Source organism: Cyclospora cayetanensis, unplaced genomic scaffold (assembly GCF_002999335.1).
Source record: "Cyclospora cayetanensis isolate NF1_C8 unplaced genomic scaffold, CcayRef3 CcayRef3_contig_177, whole genome shotgun sequence".
Taxonomy (NCBI): Eukaryota; Apicomplexa; class Conoidasida; order Eucoccidiorida; family Eimeriidae; genus Cyclospora; species Cyclospora cayetanensis.
This window is the reverse complement of record NW_020312122.1, coordinates 65,637-83,625: the sequence shown is the minus strand read 5'-3', so window position 1 is coordinate 83,625 and position 17,989 is coordinate 65,637. Positions and strand designations below refer to the sequence as shown.

The 17,989-nt window shown below is 51.8% G+C and overlaps 2 protein-coding genes across 2 annotated transcripts; both read right to left on the bottom strand.

Moving 5' to 3' along the window:
* Positions 1-429: 429 nt before the first annotated feature.
* On the bottom strand, positions 430-7,388 carry LOC34622476 (ATP-dependent RNA helicase DDX1; the record flags this gene model as incomplete). The annotated part of the gene is made up of 16 exons (XM_026337328.1): positions 7,275-7,388; positions 6,767-6,911; positions 6,388-6,566; positions 6,110-6,234; positions 5,690-5,870; positions 5,145-5,364; positions 4,699-4,790; positions 4,305-4,444; positions 3,721-3,913; positions 3,270-3,341; positions 2,870-2,993; positions 2,258-2,346; positions 1,995-2,063; positions 1,327-1,460; positions 690-747; positions 430-472 (listed from the first exon to the last, which is right to left on the bottom strand). Coding segments are annotated over exons 1-16 (1,978 nt in total), but the record flags the coding sequence as incomplete, so codon positions are not given.
* Positions 7,389-10,583: 3,195 nt separating this feature from the next.
* On the bottom strand, positions 10,584-13,834 carry LOC34622477 (1-acyl-sn-glycerol-3-phosphate acyltransferase CHLREDRAFT_174358; the record flags this gene model as incomplete). The annotated part of the gene is made up of 6 exons (XM_026337318.1): positions 10,584-10,667; positions 10,816-10,953; positions 11,812-11,922; positions 12,016-12,125; positions 13,045-13,236; positions 13,396-13,834. Coding segments are annotated over 6 exons (1,074 nt in total), but the record flags the coding sequence as incomplete, so codon positions are not given.
* Positions 13,835-17,989: the final 4,155 nt, after the last annotated feature.

The following is a 17,989-nucleotide window of genomic DNA, read 5'->3' as shown; positions in this document are numbered from 1 at the left end:
GACTATGTACGAGTGTACGATTGTGTACATAGGTATGGCGTCTATAAGGCTGTGAAATAAAGACAGATGCGTTGTGGAGGAGCAGAGAAGTCGAGTCGGTAGAGAGAGAGAGAGAGAGAGAGAGAGAGAGAGAGAGAGAGAGAGAGAGTTCTCACACAAGGACAGAGAGCAACAGACTTGCACCTACGGAGAGCTGAGACACCGTGTTTTTAATTTTACGCGCTAAAGGATCAAAAAGACAAACCAGGAGAATGGAAGAACTTTGGGTGTAGAGTGGGTAAATCACGGCCAACTTTCTGCTGAATCTCTGCAGATATAAGCACAATCGCAACACTTTAGAATGTGAGGCAGGCAAGTGGAAGGAGCTTGCCGCGCACTGATTTGAGTGGCGAGCCGAAGAGCCCCTTCTCAAAATTTCAAACGGCTTACCTGAGAGGATTTGAGGCTCATCGTACCAAAGTGTGCATCCCCCCTACACATACAGCACCACACACTAAAGCCGCAGAAAGTTGTTCTTTAGTCAGGAAGGCCCCTAGATCGCACGCATGCAGGAGGGCGATGTCGCCGATCTCAGCTTGCATGACACCAATTCTTTCTTCCTAGCCCGAGGTAAACTATATATTTATGTATATATGTATATACACTAGACTGAAGGCTCTCGCTAAGCGTCAGCGTCTGCTGTGCTGGACCTCTTGCGCAAGCCTTCGGTCTGAACAGCCGCGCCCTCTGTCCGGGCATGAATGATACCTAGAGGAAATTCCAAAACACATACATACACATACATACACACACATACATACAACACATGCATATCAATACAACACATGCATACCGATGCAACACATACACACACATACATACAACACATACACACACATACATACAACACATTCATACCGATACAACATATGCATATCGATACAACACATGCATATCGATGCAACACATACACACACATACATACAACACATGCATACCGATACAACACATGCATACGGATACAACACATACACACACCTACATACAACACATGCACACCGATACGACCCATGATGATACCCATGCCACCACCTGAAAAGGCCGCGTCTAAAATCGCGCATCCAGCGAAAGGCCGAGTCAGTGAGCAACGATTAATTCATGCCGTGTGGAAGCCTTTTGCATTCCTTAGTGTGCGCTCTTGGAGAGGTGCTAATCCACACATACACTGCAGGTGCTGTGGTGGCAGCGCTTGCCTCGCCTCCCTGTGCGGTACGAACAACAGAGTAGGCGTCCAGTGCGCATGCAGATAAGTATAGGGAGGGGCGTGTGCTTCTACTAGTAACTTACCAAACCCGTTCTCGTTCTGTTGAGACAATGCAAATAGCAAGCCCCATACATTCGGCACGTCCTACGCGGCCTACGCGATGAAAGAATTGCTCTGGAGAGTCCGGAAGCGTCAGCATTATCAGGAAAGGCAGATTCTGCAGCCGCCTCAGAGCATTTTCAGAGTTTTATTCATGAATATCCTTATGAGCATACATGTATATATAGATATGTATGTATTCATACACATGCACCATCATTTCATATCATACGTATATATATATATATATATGTGTATATACATGTATGCATGCATGAGTGTATGTGTATATATATGTATATATATGTATGTGATGTATGCATATACATAGGCACAGAAGTACACACGTAAATCCATATATTTGTACAGCCTATACTTGCACGTGCATCTAGATTCACATGTGCATAGATGGGCATATACATATATATATATGCATATATATATGTATGCATACACACACACGCGTGCGTAAAGATTATGTATCTATATGTATTTAGAGTTTACGGTCAAGATTCTCCCGGTTGTGGTGAGACACATGAGTATGCGGGTAAGAAGAGGGAGGAGGCATGGGAGGCAGCAAAATTACGCATGACAAGGCGAAAAAGCATGCCGGCCCGAACGTAGGTCTTCCTTAGTGTACTGCGCTACATACTTTGATGTCGATACCCCTGGCGGCAACGTCTGTGCAGATGAGGAATCGCGCATCTCCCGCCTTGAAGTGCTGCGTATACACACAAAGCCCGCTAGAGAGACACACTCCACACTTTTTGGCTTGCACCCTGCATGCTGTTTCAGGGCGCAGAAGCCCCAATGTTGAACGTGCCTGCACTTGTGCATGCGGCTGCGGCATACATAAAGAGAAAGGCGGCATAACGAAGGCACACAGAAGCAGCAGAGAAGCAAGCAAGCAGGCACCTCGAGATTGGCTTGGCGTTCTTGATTGGATCGCATCCCCGCAACAACTACACAGGCGTAGGGATTCTCTTTTCCTGATTCCATTTTACCTTAAAACACACAAGACACAAGAAACGCAGAAATAGCAAGTTGGGTGTGTAGATAATTGACATATGTATGTATGTACGTGTATATACACACATATATAGATATATGTGTGTATATAAGTGTGTATGCATGTATGGATGTAGGTAGGTGCATGCATATATGTAGGTATTTACGTATGTCTGGACGCATGTATATAAGTTTGTATGCACATATATATATATATACGTATGCATGTATGTACGTATATATGTAGGTATATATATGAATATATGTATGTATATATGTAGGTATATATGTATCTGTCTGTCCTGATTTTGCTGGCAATCGAAACGCAGAGTTCGCTGCGACGGCGTGGCTCGATGGGCGGGGGAAGGGGGAACCCGTCTGGTTTGGAGTGCATGCAAGAAGGAAATACTGCACTGAGAGGCGCCAAAGAAGAAGAAGATGCGTTATGGGTTGAGGTCAAGGAAGAGGGCGGAGGAAGCGTAAGCGAGCCATGGGTGGTGGGTAGCTAGCTGCGCCTGCCTGAGAACTTCCTGCCTCCGCCGAGCTTGAGAAGATATTTTTCTAGCAAATCGCAGTCCTGATTTGTCCGGCAGATGAGCATACAAGAATCCATCTTGAGCGCATCCGCTATCGTCACAGCAACCTGGAAAAAAAACGCGTCAAAAGCTCTTGAACGCAAACTTTGCTCCCCAAGCTTGGGTAGATCCGATGCCCTCCAGCAGCAGCACGAGTGCCTACGGATGATGTGATCGCAACAGAGGGCCCCCAGAGGCTTTCAGCACGAATTTTTTGCAAAAACCAACAACCCCACCTGTGGCTTAAGGAGCTTGGTTCTGCAGGAAAGGAAGTCTGGACTTTCGCCTGTCACTGATTTTCCTGCTGCGGCTGCTGTCGCTGCTGCTCCTGCCGCTGAAGCAACCTGCCCAATGTGAACACCGTCAATCTCAGGGGGGCCCATAGAACCGTCCAAGGGTAGATCGCACTGCAATCCCTGAAGCAGCACGACCAGCGCTCACCCGTGACCACAGCATGTATGTATGCATGCATGTATTTATGTATGCATGTATTTATGCATGTATGCATGTATGTATGTATTTATGTGTGCATGCATGTATGTATGTATTTATGTATGCATGTATGTATGCATGTATGCATGCATGCACACAGCGGCAGCATCAGCAGCATTAGCAACCCCACCACCATCACCCCCCTCCCTTCCTTCGCGCCCCCTCACTCCCTCCACTGTATGCAAGGATGCACGCAATCAGGCATGCAATCAGGCATGCAATCAGGCAATCAGGCAATCAGGCATGCAATCAGGCATGCAATCAGGCAATCAGGCATGCATGCATGCAAGAACGCGGGATCACCTGCTTGGGGTCGAGTGTATAGACAACAACATGGGCCGTGTCCGGCAGCACCGCAGTACCCTTGAGGTCAACCCAACATGCACGTGGTGCCACTTGGCGAATCGCTGAAAGAGCTGCCTCTGTATGCAATGTAGCAGAGAAAAATAGAGTCTGGAGGCGTTGCCCTCCAGCCTCTGTGCCCAGCTGTTGCAGCCTGTTGAAGCGACAGCAGCACAGCAGCACCCTCCAACGCCTGCCACATGCATGCCACCCATGTCTACACCGCACCCAGAAGGAGGCCCTCTCTCCTCCCCCCTCCCCATGAATAGGCATGTACACATTTCCGTCCAGCCATCCAGTTCCCTCTCCCTTGCACTGCAGAGGGACTGCATGCGCAAAACGGAATTCGCATGACTTCGCTGAAAGGAAGGAAGACGGATGCACAGGGGGTGCAGCAGCCCTTGTGAAAACGCATCATGCAAGGCTTTCCCACGCCAACCGAAACCCCACCCACCCTGCGCTATGTGCCACAGCCTCGCCACAAAGGCTAAAATACATGCAAGCTCGAATCGCGATGCCATCGCCTCGCGATACCTCCGCCTTACTCAAGCAGCTTCTTAGTGCCCTGGTCCTTGACCACGTCATCCGCCTCATCGATGATCAGCATTTGCAAGCGGCTAAGCGGCAGCACTCGCCGCTTCACCAAGTCCAACGTCTTGTCGAGAGTGCCAACAAGGATGTCTACCTGCGCAAAGAACTCGCCGATATCGCCAACGCCGCAAGCGGCTCGTGATAAGACTCTGCTGCGAGCAAGAATTCGTTTCCAACAAACAAGGTATCCATGCTGTGCAGCTACGGCGCTGGAAACGAAATCCGTGCACCTGCTTCTTGAGGAAGACTACAGCCTCCCCAATAACGTCCTGTACTTCGTGGACTCTAAACCTGTCATCCCCAACTCAAGTAAAATTCTCAAAACTCTGTCCGAACCAGACTGCGCACATTTGAAAAATTGGATCTATGCGACGCAGAGGCCCCTGCGCCTCCTCCAACCGCCGACTCGATGCGGAGACGAGGCCTATCAAGCAGCCTGCCTGCGAAGCAAGCACATTCCCCCCCAATAAATCATAAACACACGACCACACGCACCTCATTACCTACATATCGCTAAGCTCGAGACACTCTCACTCGTAGGCTGGGGGCAAGCGCATACACATGCGCCAGGGGAACCTCCGCAGACACCCAACATCTATGCCCCGCCTACAAGGTTTCCGCAAGAGCAGCAGCAGCAGCAGCAGCAGCACCACTATCGGAAGCAGCAGCAGCAGCAGCAGCAGCAGCAGCAGGAACAGCAGCAGCACCACCTCTAGCAGCGCTATGACCCCCCCAAATAAGCCACACCCACAGGCCGGAGAAATCGGCTAGCTACAGCAACAGCTGAGACGCACCGAATTGTTTGTAGCAGCTGAAGGTTTGATTGACGAGATCGCGGGTGGGGGCGATGCTCAGACACAGAGGGCCGGCCCCTTGTAGGCTGCCAATGGCTCTTTTGTTGCTTCCAAGCGCTGATCCACAGTTTGAAGCAGGCAGAGAATCGCTAGGCTTCAGCTCGCCTATCGGTTTCACCCCCTCAAGGGGGTAACGAAAGTTGGCAAACCGAACCTCGACCTGCGCAGAAATACACTCATATATATATATATATGTACATGCATAGATATATATATATATGTATATATATACATATATTTATATATATGTACATTCATATACATATATATATATACATTCATGTATATATATGTACATGCATATACATTCATTCATATATGTATATATATAAATAAAATCCATACCAAAAGCCACTCAGCAACGTGTAAAACGTGCTCCGCGTCGATACTCCCAGAAGGAGACCGCGCTTTTTGCCGAGCTCTGTGCATTTTGAGGCGAGGAGACTTTTGTGGAAACAGCTGTCAAGAGTTAACAAGAAATTGACCTCAAAGCCTTTGCCACAAACTCCCGGCTGCAGGGGTGTGCCTGCCAACATGTCTGGCAGCTGGAAGGCAACGCCAAGGGGCTTCCCATTCACGGCAAAAGAAACCGTATTCTTGTCGCGGTCTAGAACGCAGCCCACTGTGTCTTCTGATCCGAAGGCGTGCCCGTAGTCAAGAAACTTCCTGCATGCAAATCGCTCGACATTCTACCGCGCAAGCAGCAGCATCAGTCTCTCTGCAAGGCCCTCGATCCAGCGCTGCATCTCAGAGAGACTTTTGCCTCGCACAGCGGCAGAGGCACCCCGGAACCCCTTCTCCGCCGATCATGAGGTGGCCAACAGAAGTGCAATAAAACCCCCTGCCAGAGTCTGCATTGTTTTTTCAGATTAGCGCAAAAGGCGCAGCATCAAGGTAGCACTTGCCCGTTCCAACTCTTTTTTCCTGTACTCCCAAAACCGAAAGAGTAGACATCCATACCCAAGACCCTCGACTTGGCCTTCGCGCCGAAGCCCACGCGCACCAGCCCGCGGTGTACATACACTTCAAACTGAGCACAAACGCACTGCCCCGACTGCATTTCGTGCCGCCGCGCAACCAAGGCTGCTTTCGTGGCAAACACAAAATTGTGCGACTGTGAATACTGCTGCCGCTGCTGCTGCATGGCTAGCGCATGAGGCTTCCCCCACTCATGGTTACTCACCCCATAGAGGCCTCTGGCAATGTCTGCGGGAGCTCTGAAACCTCGCCAGTTGTCGGTATCTGCACATAGCAGGTGTACTGGAGAGGCCCCCTCTTGACTTCCTGCCGCCCCTGGTGGCTGCAAGGACCAGATAACTTGCACATCGCGATCTCTGCCGTCGGTTCGCCAGTCTGCCTGTCCTGAAGCGCATGCATGCAGCAGCCCGCATCTCACGAGATTTTTCCCCCTTTTTCTCCAAGCCTAGGAATTACGCATTTCGCTTTCATGCAGCACACTGACGCGCCTCACAGCACCGTCTGCGTGTGCAGCTGCACGAGAATTCGAAGGTCGAGACAGTGTCTTTGCTCGACACCCCCAGCCAGGAGGAGACACTGCTTACCTTTCGCAGCTGTAGGCTGGTCTGGGATTTCCCCGGGGGTAACGGCCACCCCTCTTAGGGCTTCATGCACCAGCTGCAAGGAGGGAAGCACGAAGGCGGCAGTCTTGCCGCTGCCTGTCTCTGCCGCGGCGCAGATATCCCCCCCCTAAAGGCGCACAAAAGCAAAAGGCGAAGACGTAGGAGAGGCACAGAGACTGAAATCGGTGCAAGACTCCCAAAGAGCCAGAAGGGGCCCCCTATATGGGGCCCCCGTCGCTCGCCTTCTCCGCAGGAAGGCAGCGGGAAACCGCGAAATACGAACTAGAAACGGCTGCTGGCGTTAATTGCTGTCTCTAAAAAGCACACGCTACGCCCCCACAGCAGCTCTAGTATCAACGGTTCTGCGAAAATCGGTCTTGGCGTGAAGCCCAAGTGCTTGGTACTCCCTGACGATCGGCGTAACAGCTCAAGGCGAGCTTGAAAAGCAAGCCTCTCCCCCTGTGTGCAGTCGATGTGTGGTTCAATTTACTCCTAAGATGAGCGGGATGGCATCTGCCTGGATCGCGGTTGGAAGAATCCAGCCTTCCTCCTCCGTGGCAGCCACCAGTTCGGGGCAAAGCGCGAGTTCCGCAAATGCCGCCATGGCCACTGAGGAGGTGTATGTACGTACACCGGAACCACGCTGGCGGCGTCGTTGCACGCTTCACGGGTGCTTCCAGAGGGGGTTGTCAAGGCGCATGTGAGGCTCAGAGAGGGCTACAAATACAGGGATTTGGCAACCAGGGCCTCAGAAAGCCCTAATGGAATTAGAATGGGGAAAGAATAGTGTTGCGATCGCAGGGGAGCTGCCTCCTGAGGATGGGAAGAAGCGCGCTGCGCAAAGTCGCAAGGTAGAAAGTCGGCCGTAATGGGTGGTATTGACAATCAGGATTTGGGTTCCAAGGTGTAATCTAGGTTTACATGAGAGTAATAAAGGATTTGTTAGGAGAGCTCTGGGGTGCTGGCCTTAGGATCAAGGGATCTGTACGATATGAACCACCAAGATCTGGTCAGTCGGCGGCACGTGTTGAGCCCTTACGCTGCTGTTCCCTCAGGATGAAGGCTACACTTCAGTTGCCCTATTAAAAGCTACACTTCAGGCCCTTATTAGTATAGGCTTTAGAGGAATTCATCTCGTCGACGAAGTCTGAATCAAGGCGGTGCGTTTCGAATGGCCACTTTCCTAAGTATAGTAGCAACGGGCCTACTGGCCACTCTAAGCGATACATCCCATAAAATCATATCCAATCTAAATTAACGTAGGCACTCGGCTAAATATACATGCTTCAGCTACTAGTAGACTCCCTCTGCCCTAACGGCTGAATCTGTGTGAATGCATGGTCTAAGTGTGGGGGGAGAGGCGTTCTCCCCGTCTGTCTATCCCTCTTTCTTGGAGGAGACCTTCTCAGTTTGACTGCAGCACACATTCTTGAAGCGTATTAAGACTGCATTTTGGAGGCTGTGAGGAGAGGAACTGCGACCTCCCCCAACGTTGCCGTGCGAGGGTCACTTGGGAAGGGTGCATTCCCAGGCTACACCTGAGCACTACCGAATTCGCTGGTGGTCTATTTGATTAGAAGCTGGCTGGTTGGCTCGGTCGGTGTATATTTTAGGAGAGAAGAGCTTGATCAGATAGGGACGAACCCGGGCTGTGTGTAAGGCCTTTTATAGTCTTTGTACGTAGACACTCAACTCCAAATAAGTATAAAGTTACTAGAAAGCTATCGAGTATTTTCCGAAAAAAAACCTTCGGCTCTTTTTTGTGCCCGCGCCTGAGGGTTTCCGTTGTGAGAAAAGAAGGCCAGCTTGTGCTCGCGTAGCTGCACCCCTCTAGCACTCCGAACATTTCAGCTAGCTACACGTAGTATCTAGCGCATGCGAACACAGCTTTGCATTTCAATGTATCAAACGACCAGTTCTCCATAATTAGGAAGAGACACAAAGCCACAAACCAAGTAGCCAGCTCAAAACTAATTCGTAGTTTTATGAAACGAAGTGCACAAGAATGTGTATTGTTTAGCTTAGCTTGCAACACTGTGCAACACTGAAGCATTTTTCTGTGCGCGACTGAGTGTGACTGAATGCTTAGAGTGACCGAAGGGTGCAGAAACCCTCGTACACCCTAGAGATGCGTTGCTCGCTGCCTTCATGACGCGACTCAGTGGACAGAGGCGAAGGGAAGCCGCAGTTCTTCTGAAGGATTACCTGATAATCTGTGGGTGAAATTGGGGTGGGGGCGCAAAAATGTTTTAATGACGAGTCGAAAAGGAGGACTCGAGAGAATGAGGCTTTGAGGTAACTGGGAGGGCGTAGGCAGCTCCCAACTTTGCTCCCTACGCAACCACCTGTTGAAGGGCCTAGCGAGGCACGTGTCCACGCACCTATTCAGACACATTGTTGCTTGGTGGACGCAAAAGGGACTAATTGGCCTTAAATGCTTCTTATTAGGGGGTGATTGGCAGCAAGGGCTAAGGCACGGCGCCGCAGACGGCCACCGCTACTGGTTGCCTCCTTGCTAGACTGCAATGGGGAGACACGAGGCAACATATCTCAGTAAGATAACTAGCTGTGAATGAGGAGGACGATGAATGGCTTGGGTTCTATGGTCTCCTTTATGCAGGTGCCGCGGCTGCATAGAAGGCTTTCGGCTTGCTTAGTGACACTTGCTTGCGGGAGGTTTGGCGTGGGTGTGTATTCAGGCCAGTGGAATCATGTATGCCTGACTCAACGAGCGAAAGAGGGGCACTAAGCTCTGGTTCACATAATTATTAACACAATGTGTCTAGACTGGATGGCTTTATTTACATTTGCGGCAGTGAGCCGACTTATTCATGAATTTCTTCCTGCCTCTCGGTTCCTGAAGGTGAGAAGTTGCCTCATTTGTCTTTCTAACAAGTTTCCGAGATGCAAAAATGAAATTTTCGCTCCTTGACTCGCGCACGTTCTATAATTTTCTCTGACTGATAGGTTACGACCTCTTTCTGTTGCAGCGCGGGGGAACAGTGCAAAAAACGCACCAGAGACTCCGTGTTGACACAAGAAGGAAGGCCACGCCACGCAGCAATCCTTCCCTCACAGCGGCCAAATAGGCCCTCCCGCCTGGCTAGACACTTGTCCACTAATTAAAGTTGATTTCGAGTTTATAATGGTGCGTGCATGTGTGTGTATGTGTGTGTGTGGAGAGAGTAAGAGAGAGAGAGCGCGCACAACGGGAAGATGCATGGTCGTTTCATACAACGAATGGCATGGAGCAAGTAGGCGCTGAAGGCTTTGGGGAGCCAAGTGGGGGGCTTAGGGGCGATGAATGGTGGGAAGAAAGAAGGTGACTGCTCGTTAGTCCTTTGTTCGCTTTTCCGTATCTCTCTGGCTTTGCATGCCAGTGTCGCTGTAAGCCTTCCCCCTTTCATAGCCCCCTGAATCCTCGTGCCCCCATGTTTCAGACACCCCTCCCCCGCATCCCTCTTTTTGCAACTAGCGGTGTGCTTGCTTGCTACTACAGGGGATCAAGGCGGAAACAGATGGTGGACGGAAATTCCTTATTTCTGGTAAAAGGCTTTGAGGAGAGAGCAACATATCCCCAGGCCAAGAAAATGACAGGCGAGACACCGGCGAATAGTCAAGCAAATGTAACCAGACGTCTCCCTTACTCTGTCTGTGTCTGTCTTTCTGTCAACAGTTCCTGCCTCTGCAGCAGCAACAGACACACTGCAGTACAGAGGCAAGAGGAGCAGGCGCATCACATACAGCTCCTGCTGCCGCATCGACATACTTCTCTTGCTCTATTTGTCGTTTGGAACCCTCAGATTTGGATGCGGCCTAGGGGCCTTTGCTCTGCGGGAAGGCCACGAATTATCGCCTCCCACGTTTCTCGCGCCGCTTCCTCCTGCAGCAAATGCATTCGCAGCGGACGCTGATGCCCGTGCGCATGACTCCACTAAGAGGCCATACCCCACAGAACGCCTCCTGCAGAGGCGCAGAGGCTGAGGCAGCTCCTTGCCACGGCGGCAACGGCGAGAGCGATGTACACGCACCACTGTCTTGAAGCGGGGGTCTACGGAGGGATGGATGTGAAGCTCTACGGGAGAGTCTAGCGGTATGGGGAGAAGCTCTCCCACGGGTTGCAACTTGTGAGCGCCGACTATGGAAACTGGTAACAACAAAAGCCCCAGCTGCAGAAACATGCACATCTAACACAGGACAACAACCCCACTAGCTGCCGACATCCGGCGAAAGCCGAAGAAAAGCTCGCCGAACAATGCAAAACGAGCAGTACAGACAGCGCGCTTTCCGCCGCAGCCGGCCTCCTTTTGTAGCCCATGCTGATCCCCCCTCCTTATAGCCTGCTTTCTCGCCAGTGGCTCTTACACATGTTTCCATCTACTTGCGCATATGGAACAGGGCAAATAAGCTCCCCCTTCCCCCGCTTCGCGCGCCTCCCTGCGCTGTGTCTGTCCAAACCCTCCCCTGCTTCTCTGGATACAGAGTTTGCCACGTCGGTGACTCCTAAATGTACGGCTGTGTGACTCTCAAATTCGTGACGCAGTTTCTCCTACGCCCCTACGCCCAGCTAGACCTTCTCTCCGCGTTCCAGCAATATTTCGTACATATACACATATATATATGTATGTATGTATTCATATACATATATACATATATATACATATAGACACATATACATACATATATACACATATATATACATATAGACACGTATACATACATATAGACACATATATATACACATATACACGTATACATACATATAGACACACATATATACATATAGACACATATATATACATATAGACATATATAAATACTTCGCTTCTATGAAAGCTTTTGATAACACTTTTGCGCGCATCTCTAACTCTCGTTGAACTCCTTCTGCTTCGGCCGCCTTACGCCTCGCAGCCCTACCCAGTCTGCTCAGCCTCGCTCTTCTATCCGTTCAGCGTAACCGCTTTTAATGCCTTCTTTCCTCCCTCCCTCGCATCTTGCCGCCTCTACCCCTCCGCATGGCTGCTCACCTTTTTGGCGATTTGGAATAAGCCAAGCTTGGGAGACTTTACACGGCCGTCCCTTGCTCTGCTGCCCTCAGGAAATCCGAGAAACACTGGGGGTGTCTTTTTCTGCAGGTTCTCCGAAGTACATACAGAGGGCTGCATGAACGGTTGCTCCCCTGGAGAAACTTCTCCGGAGAAGCTGCCAGCCTGAGAGCTCTCTGTTGAAGCTCCTCGCGTGTATTCCTTCACAACCTGAGACATCTCCCGAACAAGTCGTACCGTTCCCGCCACTGAGTTTCTGTCGAAGCCTACAACTCCAATTTCGCGCATTGCACGCCCTGAGGAGGATAGGGCAAGCAACCACACGCACGCACAAGAAAAGCAAGGTGTTGCCAGTGCTGCATAACTATAGTTCAGCTTGCAGCAGATACCAGAGATCCTCCTGCGAAGGCAGCAAGGTGCAGCACAAACGCAGCGTCGAACGGAAAGGGCAGGACCAAAGGACAGAGAGGGAGAGAGATATATAGATACACACACAGATGGATAGACAGGCAGACAGGCAGCTAGATACACAGACAAACAAACAGGCAGGCAGCTAGATACACAGATAGATAGACAGGCAGACAGGCAGCTAGATACACAGACAGACAGGCAGACAGGCAGCTAGAAGCACACAGACAGACAAACACACAGATACACACACAGAGAGATAGACACCCAGACGGACACAGAGGCAAACGGAAATAGATAGACGCAGCAAGGGAATGAGAGGCGAAGAGGAGGCTGGTGTGCGCGAGTCTTTGAACGCAACAAGCAGGTATGCAGTAAAAGGTCTCTTTAAAAAAAGACAATGAAGATCGACACGCAAAGGTGGAGGTGGGCTTGGCGCACGAAGAAGAAAGGCACAAGCGACAACACTTTCGTGTTTCAGTGTATATGAGTATATGAATATATATATATATATATATATATATATGTGTATATGTATATATGTATATCTATATGGAGGAAATGCCTGCTAGAGGCGCCTTTTTGAGAGTGCAAAGCCTTCAAACCCTCCAGTTCGAATGCGGATGGGCAAGAGTTTACCCCTTCCCCCAAGTACACATGCGTTCAGGAGCCACCCTCAGCGGAGTTGGCGGACATATACGCAGAGCTGCATCGCCAGTCTCCTCTCACTGAATCAAAGCGCTTCAAGTGTACATACACATCTTCGCAGCCCACCCAGCACCAGCAGCCTTCAGCTCCGCTTCCTACCTATGACTGGCCAGCGCAGCACTTCCTGCTTCGACACGAAGCGAATGTGTTGCAGCGGCAGAAAGCCTCCAGTAAGGGGGATGTCGATCAAACCGCAATGATTGCAAACCACCAGACAAGGCCCTCCATGACGGCTCCTCACGAACAAGGCATTTTCTACCCCCGATACACGGGGACGTAAGCAACCCACGGCTGCATGCCATACACACACACACACAAACACACACAAGCTCGCTTTTTCGGATAGGCAAGATACGGCGATTCTCCTCTCCCCTCTCTCCCCGAGTCGCAATCCAAATGCACCCCCTCGAAGCCTCGCATGCAGTTCCCCCTGCCCACTGAAGAGCGCACTGAGAGCTGCTCTTGCCCAGAGCTGAGAGATAGCGGCAGCGCGTGCTGCCCTGTCTTGCTGGAGCTGCTGCTGCTGCTGCTTTACTGCAGCGTGGAATCTCTCGCATACGGCTGCTCCCGCAGGAAAGACGCTGCTGCAGCAGGTGCTGGCAACAGCAGCACCTCCGGCAATTATTGACAGACAAAAGCCTCCAGCCGAGGAATATCCCGCGTTCAAGAGAAGCGCAGCCTCCCATATTATCAGGGAGCTAGCCGCAACGAGAGCAATGTGCATTCGCCACAGCCAGTGCTTCACACGCGATGCCACGCTGCTGCCCCTAGTGGTAAGAGTCGTAGTAGTAGTGGTAGTGGTAGTCGTAGTGGGCTTCGTGCTGCACAGAGTGGTGTCAAGATCGCTGCTCTCCCTGCTGCTGGTAGGTGTGTTTCTGCTCTCCCTGCTGCTGGTAGGTGTGTTTCTGCTCTCCCTGCTGCTGGTAGGTGTGCTTCTGCCCTCCCTGCTGCTGGTAGGTGTGCTTCTGCTCTCCCTGCTGCTGGTAGGCAAGCTTCTGCTTCCTCGCGCTGCAAGCGGCTGCAAACGGAAAGATGCTGAAGATAATTTAAGAGGCAGCGGCATTCTGTGCATCGCAGAACCCATGGTGACCACGGCAGAGCTGCTGCTTGCGCTGCTGCTGCTGCTGCTCGGGCTGCTGCTGCTGTAGAGACACCCCGACGCGGCGGTAGGGACTGGGAGGAATCGCGCATTCAGAAAAGCCTGGGGAGGTGAGCGCGTGCCGAGGGAAGGAGCTACCGAAAGCGCTGCGAAATTCTTGCTGCAGGGCGTCCGAGCACCTGCTGCACAGCTGCTACTTGTTGCTGCGAGCAGCAATCCCGTGAGTGTCATGAAGGCTATCCAGTGGCTTCCTGGGGAGGATCGCGAGGCAGCCTGAGACGCGGAGGGCGGCTTTTTTCCTCCTCCTTCCCCCCGAAGCTGCTGCTGCTGCTCCTGCTCCTGGGAGGGTCCTCTGCAGCACCGCCTCCTCCAGCAGCTGCTGTTACGACTGCAGCCGTCTGTATCATCGTATTCCCCTCTCACACCGCAACAAGACACACTGGAGGAAGCCTGAGGTAGGGGGGGCATCGATGGCGCGACTTCGCAGCTGCTCCTGCAGTGGCTGCCGTTGCGCTGTTGTTGCTGCTGCTGCTGCAGCTTGCTGCAGCAGCAGCAGCATCAGCGGTATACCGCTCTGCAGCAGCGGCGGGAAACCTGCAGCCGCACGGGATCTGCGGTAGCTGAAGCCACAGGGGACGGCCCTTAAGAGCGCGACTACACTTGCAAGGGCAGAATAGCTGATTTTCGCGACAGAAAGCCTCGATGCCACTCGTAGCGAGGCTTCGAGAGGATGCAGTCGGGAGGAGAAACTCCGGTGAGGGCATTCAGGAATGATAGGGGCACGCTAAACTCCCTGGAGCGATGTTACCAGTGCAGCTCCTGGGAGTATACATGGGTGTGTGTGTGTCGCTCGTTTCATGTGCGCAGCCACACTTGCTGTTTCTGTGGCTGCTGGCTGCGGTTCTTGTTTCTGCCTTTTTGGAGGCTGCTGAAATTCCCCTTGTCGGCCTTGTTGGTGCTCTTGGCTGTGCTGCTGCTGCTGCTCCTGCTGCTGGACTGGCACGCCGCTGCCGCTGCCCACGAGCCTCAGAGGAGGGTCTCGTGTCTGCACCGTTGTCTCCCACTAAAACCGTTAAAGGACTTGTGGAATAAGCATTAATGCTCGCGTGGCATGCGAATAACAAGAACGGATTGCCAAAACAACGCGCTCCACCACCTGCGCCGACTCCGGGCTCCTGCTGCCACGCAGCCGCTGCGGTTCCACACCAGCAGCGGTCATGATGATGATCCGCCTACGCCTGCCTAGGGGTATTCGACCCTCGCACTAGGGCGTTTTAATGCATGATTATGGCTTATGATTTCTTCCGAATGCGTTCTCTTCAGCGCACATCCCAGGTGTTGCTGCCGCTCTCTCGGGAGGCTCCCATGCCTGCGCCACACCGCCACTGCGGCGGTTAGTTGCATCGTCGCTCGCGGGACGCGCTGTACAGACACCTCGTGGAGGACGGGAATACACGATTTTTGGGGAGGCAGTTGTGCGTCTCGCGCCACTTGAGGCGAAAGAACACAGAGCACCTCCAGCGCAAACGCCCCTACACGACCAGCCGAAGCGCCACGCCAACTTCGACTTCCAAGAAGTTGCGCCTAGTGTACCGACACAACCGCTTGGGGAGCCACCATGTACTTGCACTCTTAGGGCAGACATTTAGCAGCAGTAGTAGCAGTAGCAGTAGTAACAGTAGCAGAAGTAACAGCAGCAGTAATAGCAGTAGCAGTAGTAACAGCAGCAGTAGTAGCAATACGAACACCAGCAGTAGTAGCAGTAGCAACAGCAGTAGCAGTATTGACAGCAGTAGCATGAGTAGCAGTAGCAGTAGTAGCAGTAGTAGCAGTAGTAACAGCAGCAGAAGTAGCAGTAGTAGCAGTGGTAACAGCAGCAGTAGTAGCAGTAATAGCAGAAGTAACAGCAGTAGTAGCAGTACAGTAGTAACAGCAGCAGCAGTAACAGTAGCAGTAGTAGCAGTAGCAAGAGTAACAGCAGCAGGAGTAGCAGTGGTAAGAGTAGCAGGAGTAACAGTAGCAGAAGTAACAGCAGCAGTAGTAGCAGTACAGTAGTAACAGCAGCAGCAAGAGTAACAGTAGTAGCAGTACAGTAGTAACAGCAGCAGCAAGAGTAACAGTAGCAGTAGTAGCAGTAGCAAGAGTAACAGTAGCAGGAGTAGCAGTAGCAAGAGTAACAGCAGCAGGAGTACCAGTACGAGGAGTAACAGCAGCAGGAGTAGCAGTTTACAGAGCGGCATGCAGCAAAAAAAGTAGAGGCGCTGGCCGTCCTTCCGCTGCCTGCGTTTTCTGTGCCTCTCTTTGCAGTGGCAGCACTTCGCGCCGTTGCCTCGACGGCCGCAGCCTCTTCGGCTAACACTCTCCTGGCGAATCCTGCAAAACTCGCGGAAACTTTTTGCACTAGTCTGCCCGCCAGTTGCTGCTGCTGCTGCAGTTGTTGTGAGCCTTGAAAAGCCTCTAAGGCTTGACGCCGCTTGCACTTGAGTCCAACAAGATCAACTACGACGGCCGCGTCTGGTCTACGTGTTCAGACGCTTGGGGTGCAGAGCATGCCGGCTTCACTGACAACCCGGTGCTTCACAGAGTCGTAAATTTGAAGCTGGTAGGTTCCCTCATATTTGGAGCATCAGAACGTGCGCGTGAGTCCTTTGGAGAGATCCTATGATATTTTTAAAAAGTATTTTCATCGCGCTAGAGGCACATGAGGTCCTCTATCGAGGAGGTGTCCTGAATCTAACAATTTCAGCTGCGTAAAGAGCTGAACTCTGTTGCTGTCACGCAGCTGCAGGTCGACCTCTATTGAGGAGCCAGCTGCAGTGTCTTTGGCAGTATGCCAAATGCTGAAGGGAAGAGCAGCACCTTGTAGGGAAGCGAAGTAGGTAGGACCATTTTTTGCAGCATCAACGGGAGGAGCAGCAGCAGGGCAGAGGCCTTAGGGGGCCTCCAGATGGCGGTGTGAGGAGGGTCCTTCCTGCAGACGGCTTTTTTTAGCGGACTGCTGCCTACTAGCGGCAGCTGTCTATGTACGGCGCGTGAAAGGTCAGAGAACGAGTGCAGGGGCTTTAAAAAGCGGCATTCTCAGGCCTCCTTCTCCTACAGGGGACTTGCTGTCGGGTGATGCCGCGATTACGCAGTAGACGTGCGGTATCTGGGGGCGCATGCATGCATGAGCACATGATTTGCCACGGGAGAGTTCAGTTTTTGGTGAAGTTGCAAGTGGCACGAGAGCGATTTAGAGAAGGGGGGCCTCCTTAGAAAAAGCCAATGCAGAGGCTTTTTCCATACAGACGAAGACTGTTTTGTTCAACAGTCAGGGCAGCCTTCAGAAATGGACGTAGTTGAAGGTATACTACTGTCAAGCAGCCTACAGCTCGGCATGCTTTTAGGATGTCGACAAGACTCATGGGTGCTCAATGAAATGCTACTGGCTATCTGCGCGCACTCGTGCATTCGGCGACGGAGTGGCGAAGTACTTGCCATTCGGGAGCTCAAGCAGCCTAGATGATCCTTTAGCTAAACAGCACTGCGTCTCACTTTCCGGCCACAACATGCTACAGGAGGCACCAAAATCCGTTAAGGCTCGTGTCTAGCGCTGGGAGCGCTCTGCGTGCGGGCTGGCAGTAGCATAGGCCAGCTCGCCACAGGGGATTCCTCTGGAGAAATCGCTAGACCCCCTATTGACCTTCCCTGTGAGGCAGAGTTTGATCTTGCACTCCGCCCTGGGGAAGTGCATGGCCACGCCTTACAGCAGGTGCAGAGCACACTCTTAGCCCGCCGTTTTGAGTGCTGTATACTGCTTTCTAAGGGTAAGTTTGGGGCAAAGCACAACTTGACGAGGTATGTTGCGCCGGCGCTTGTCTGGCATACACACTGCCTGTCACGAGCTCTGCACAGAAAGCCAGAAGCCTCCGCTGGTGGAACTGATCATGCTCTCCCTCCAATGAT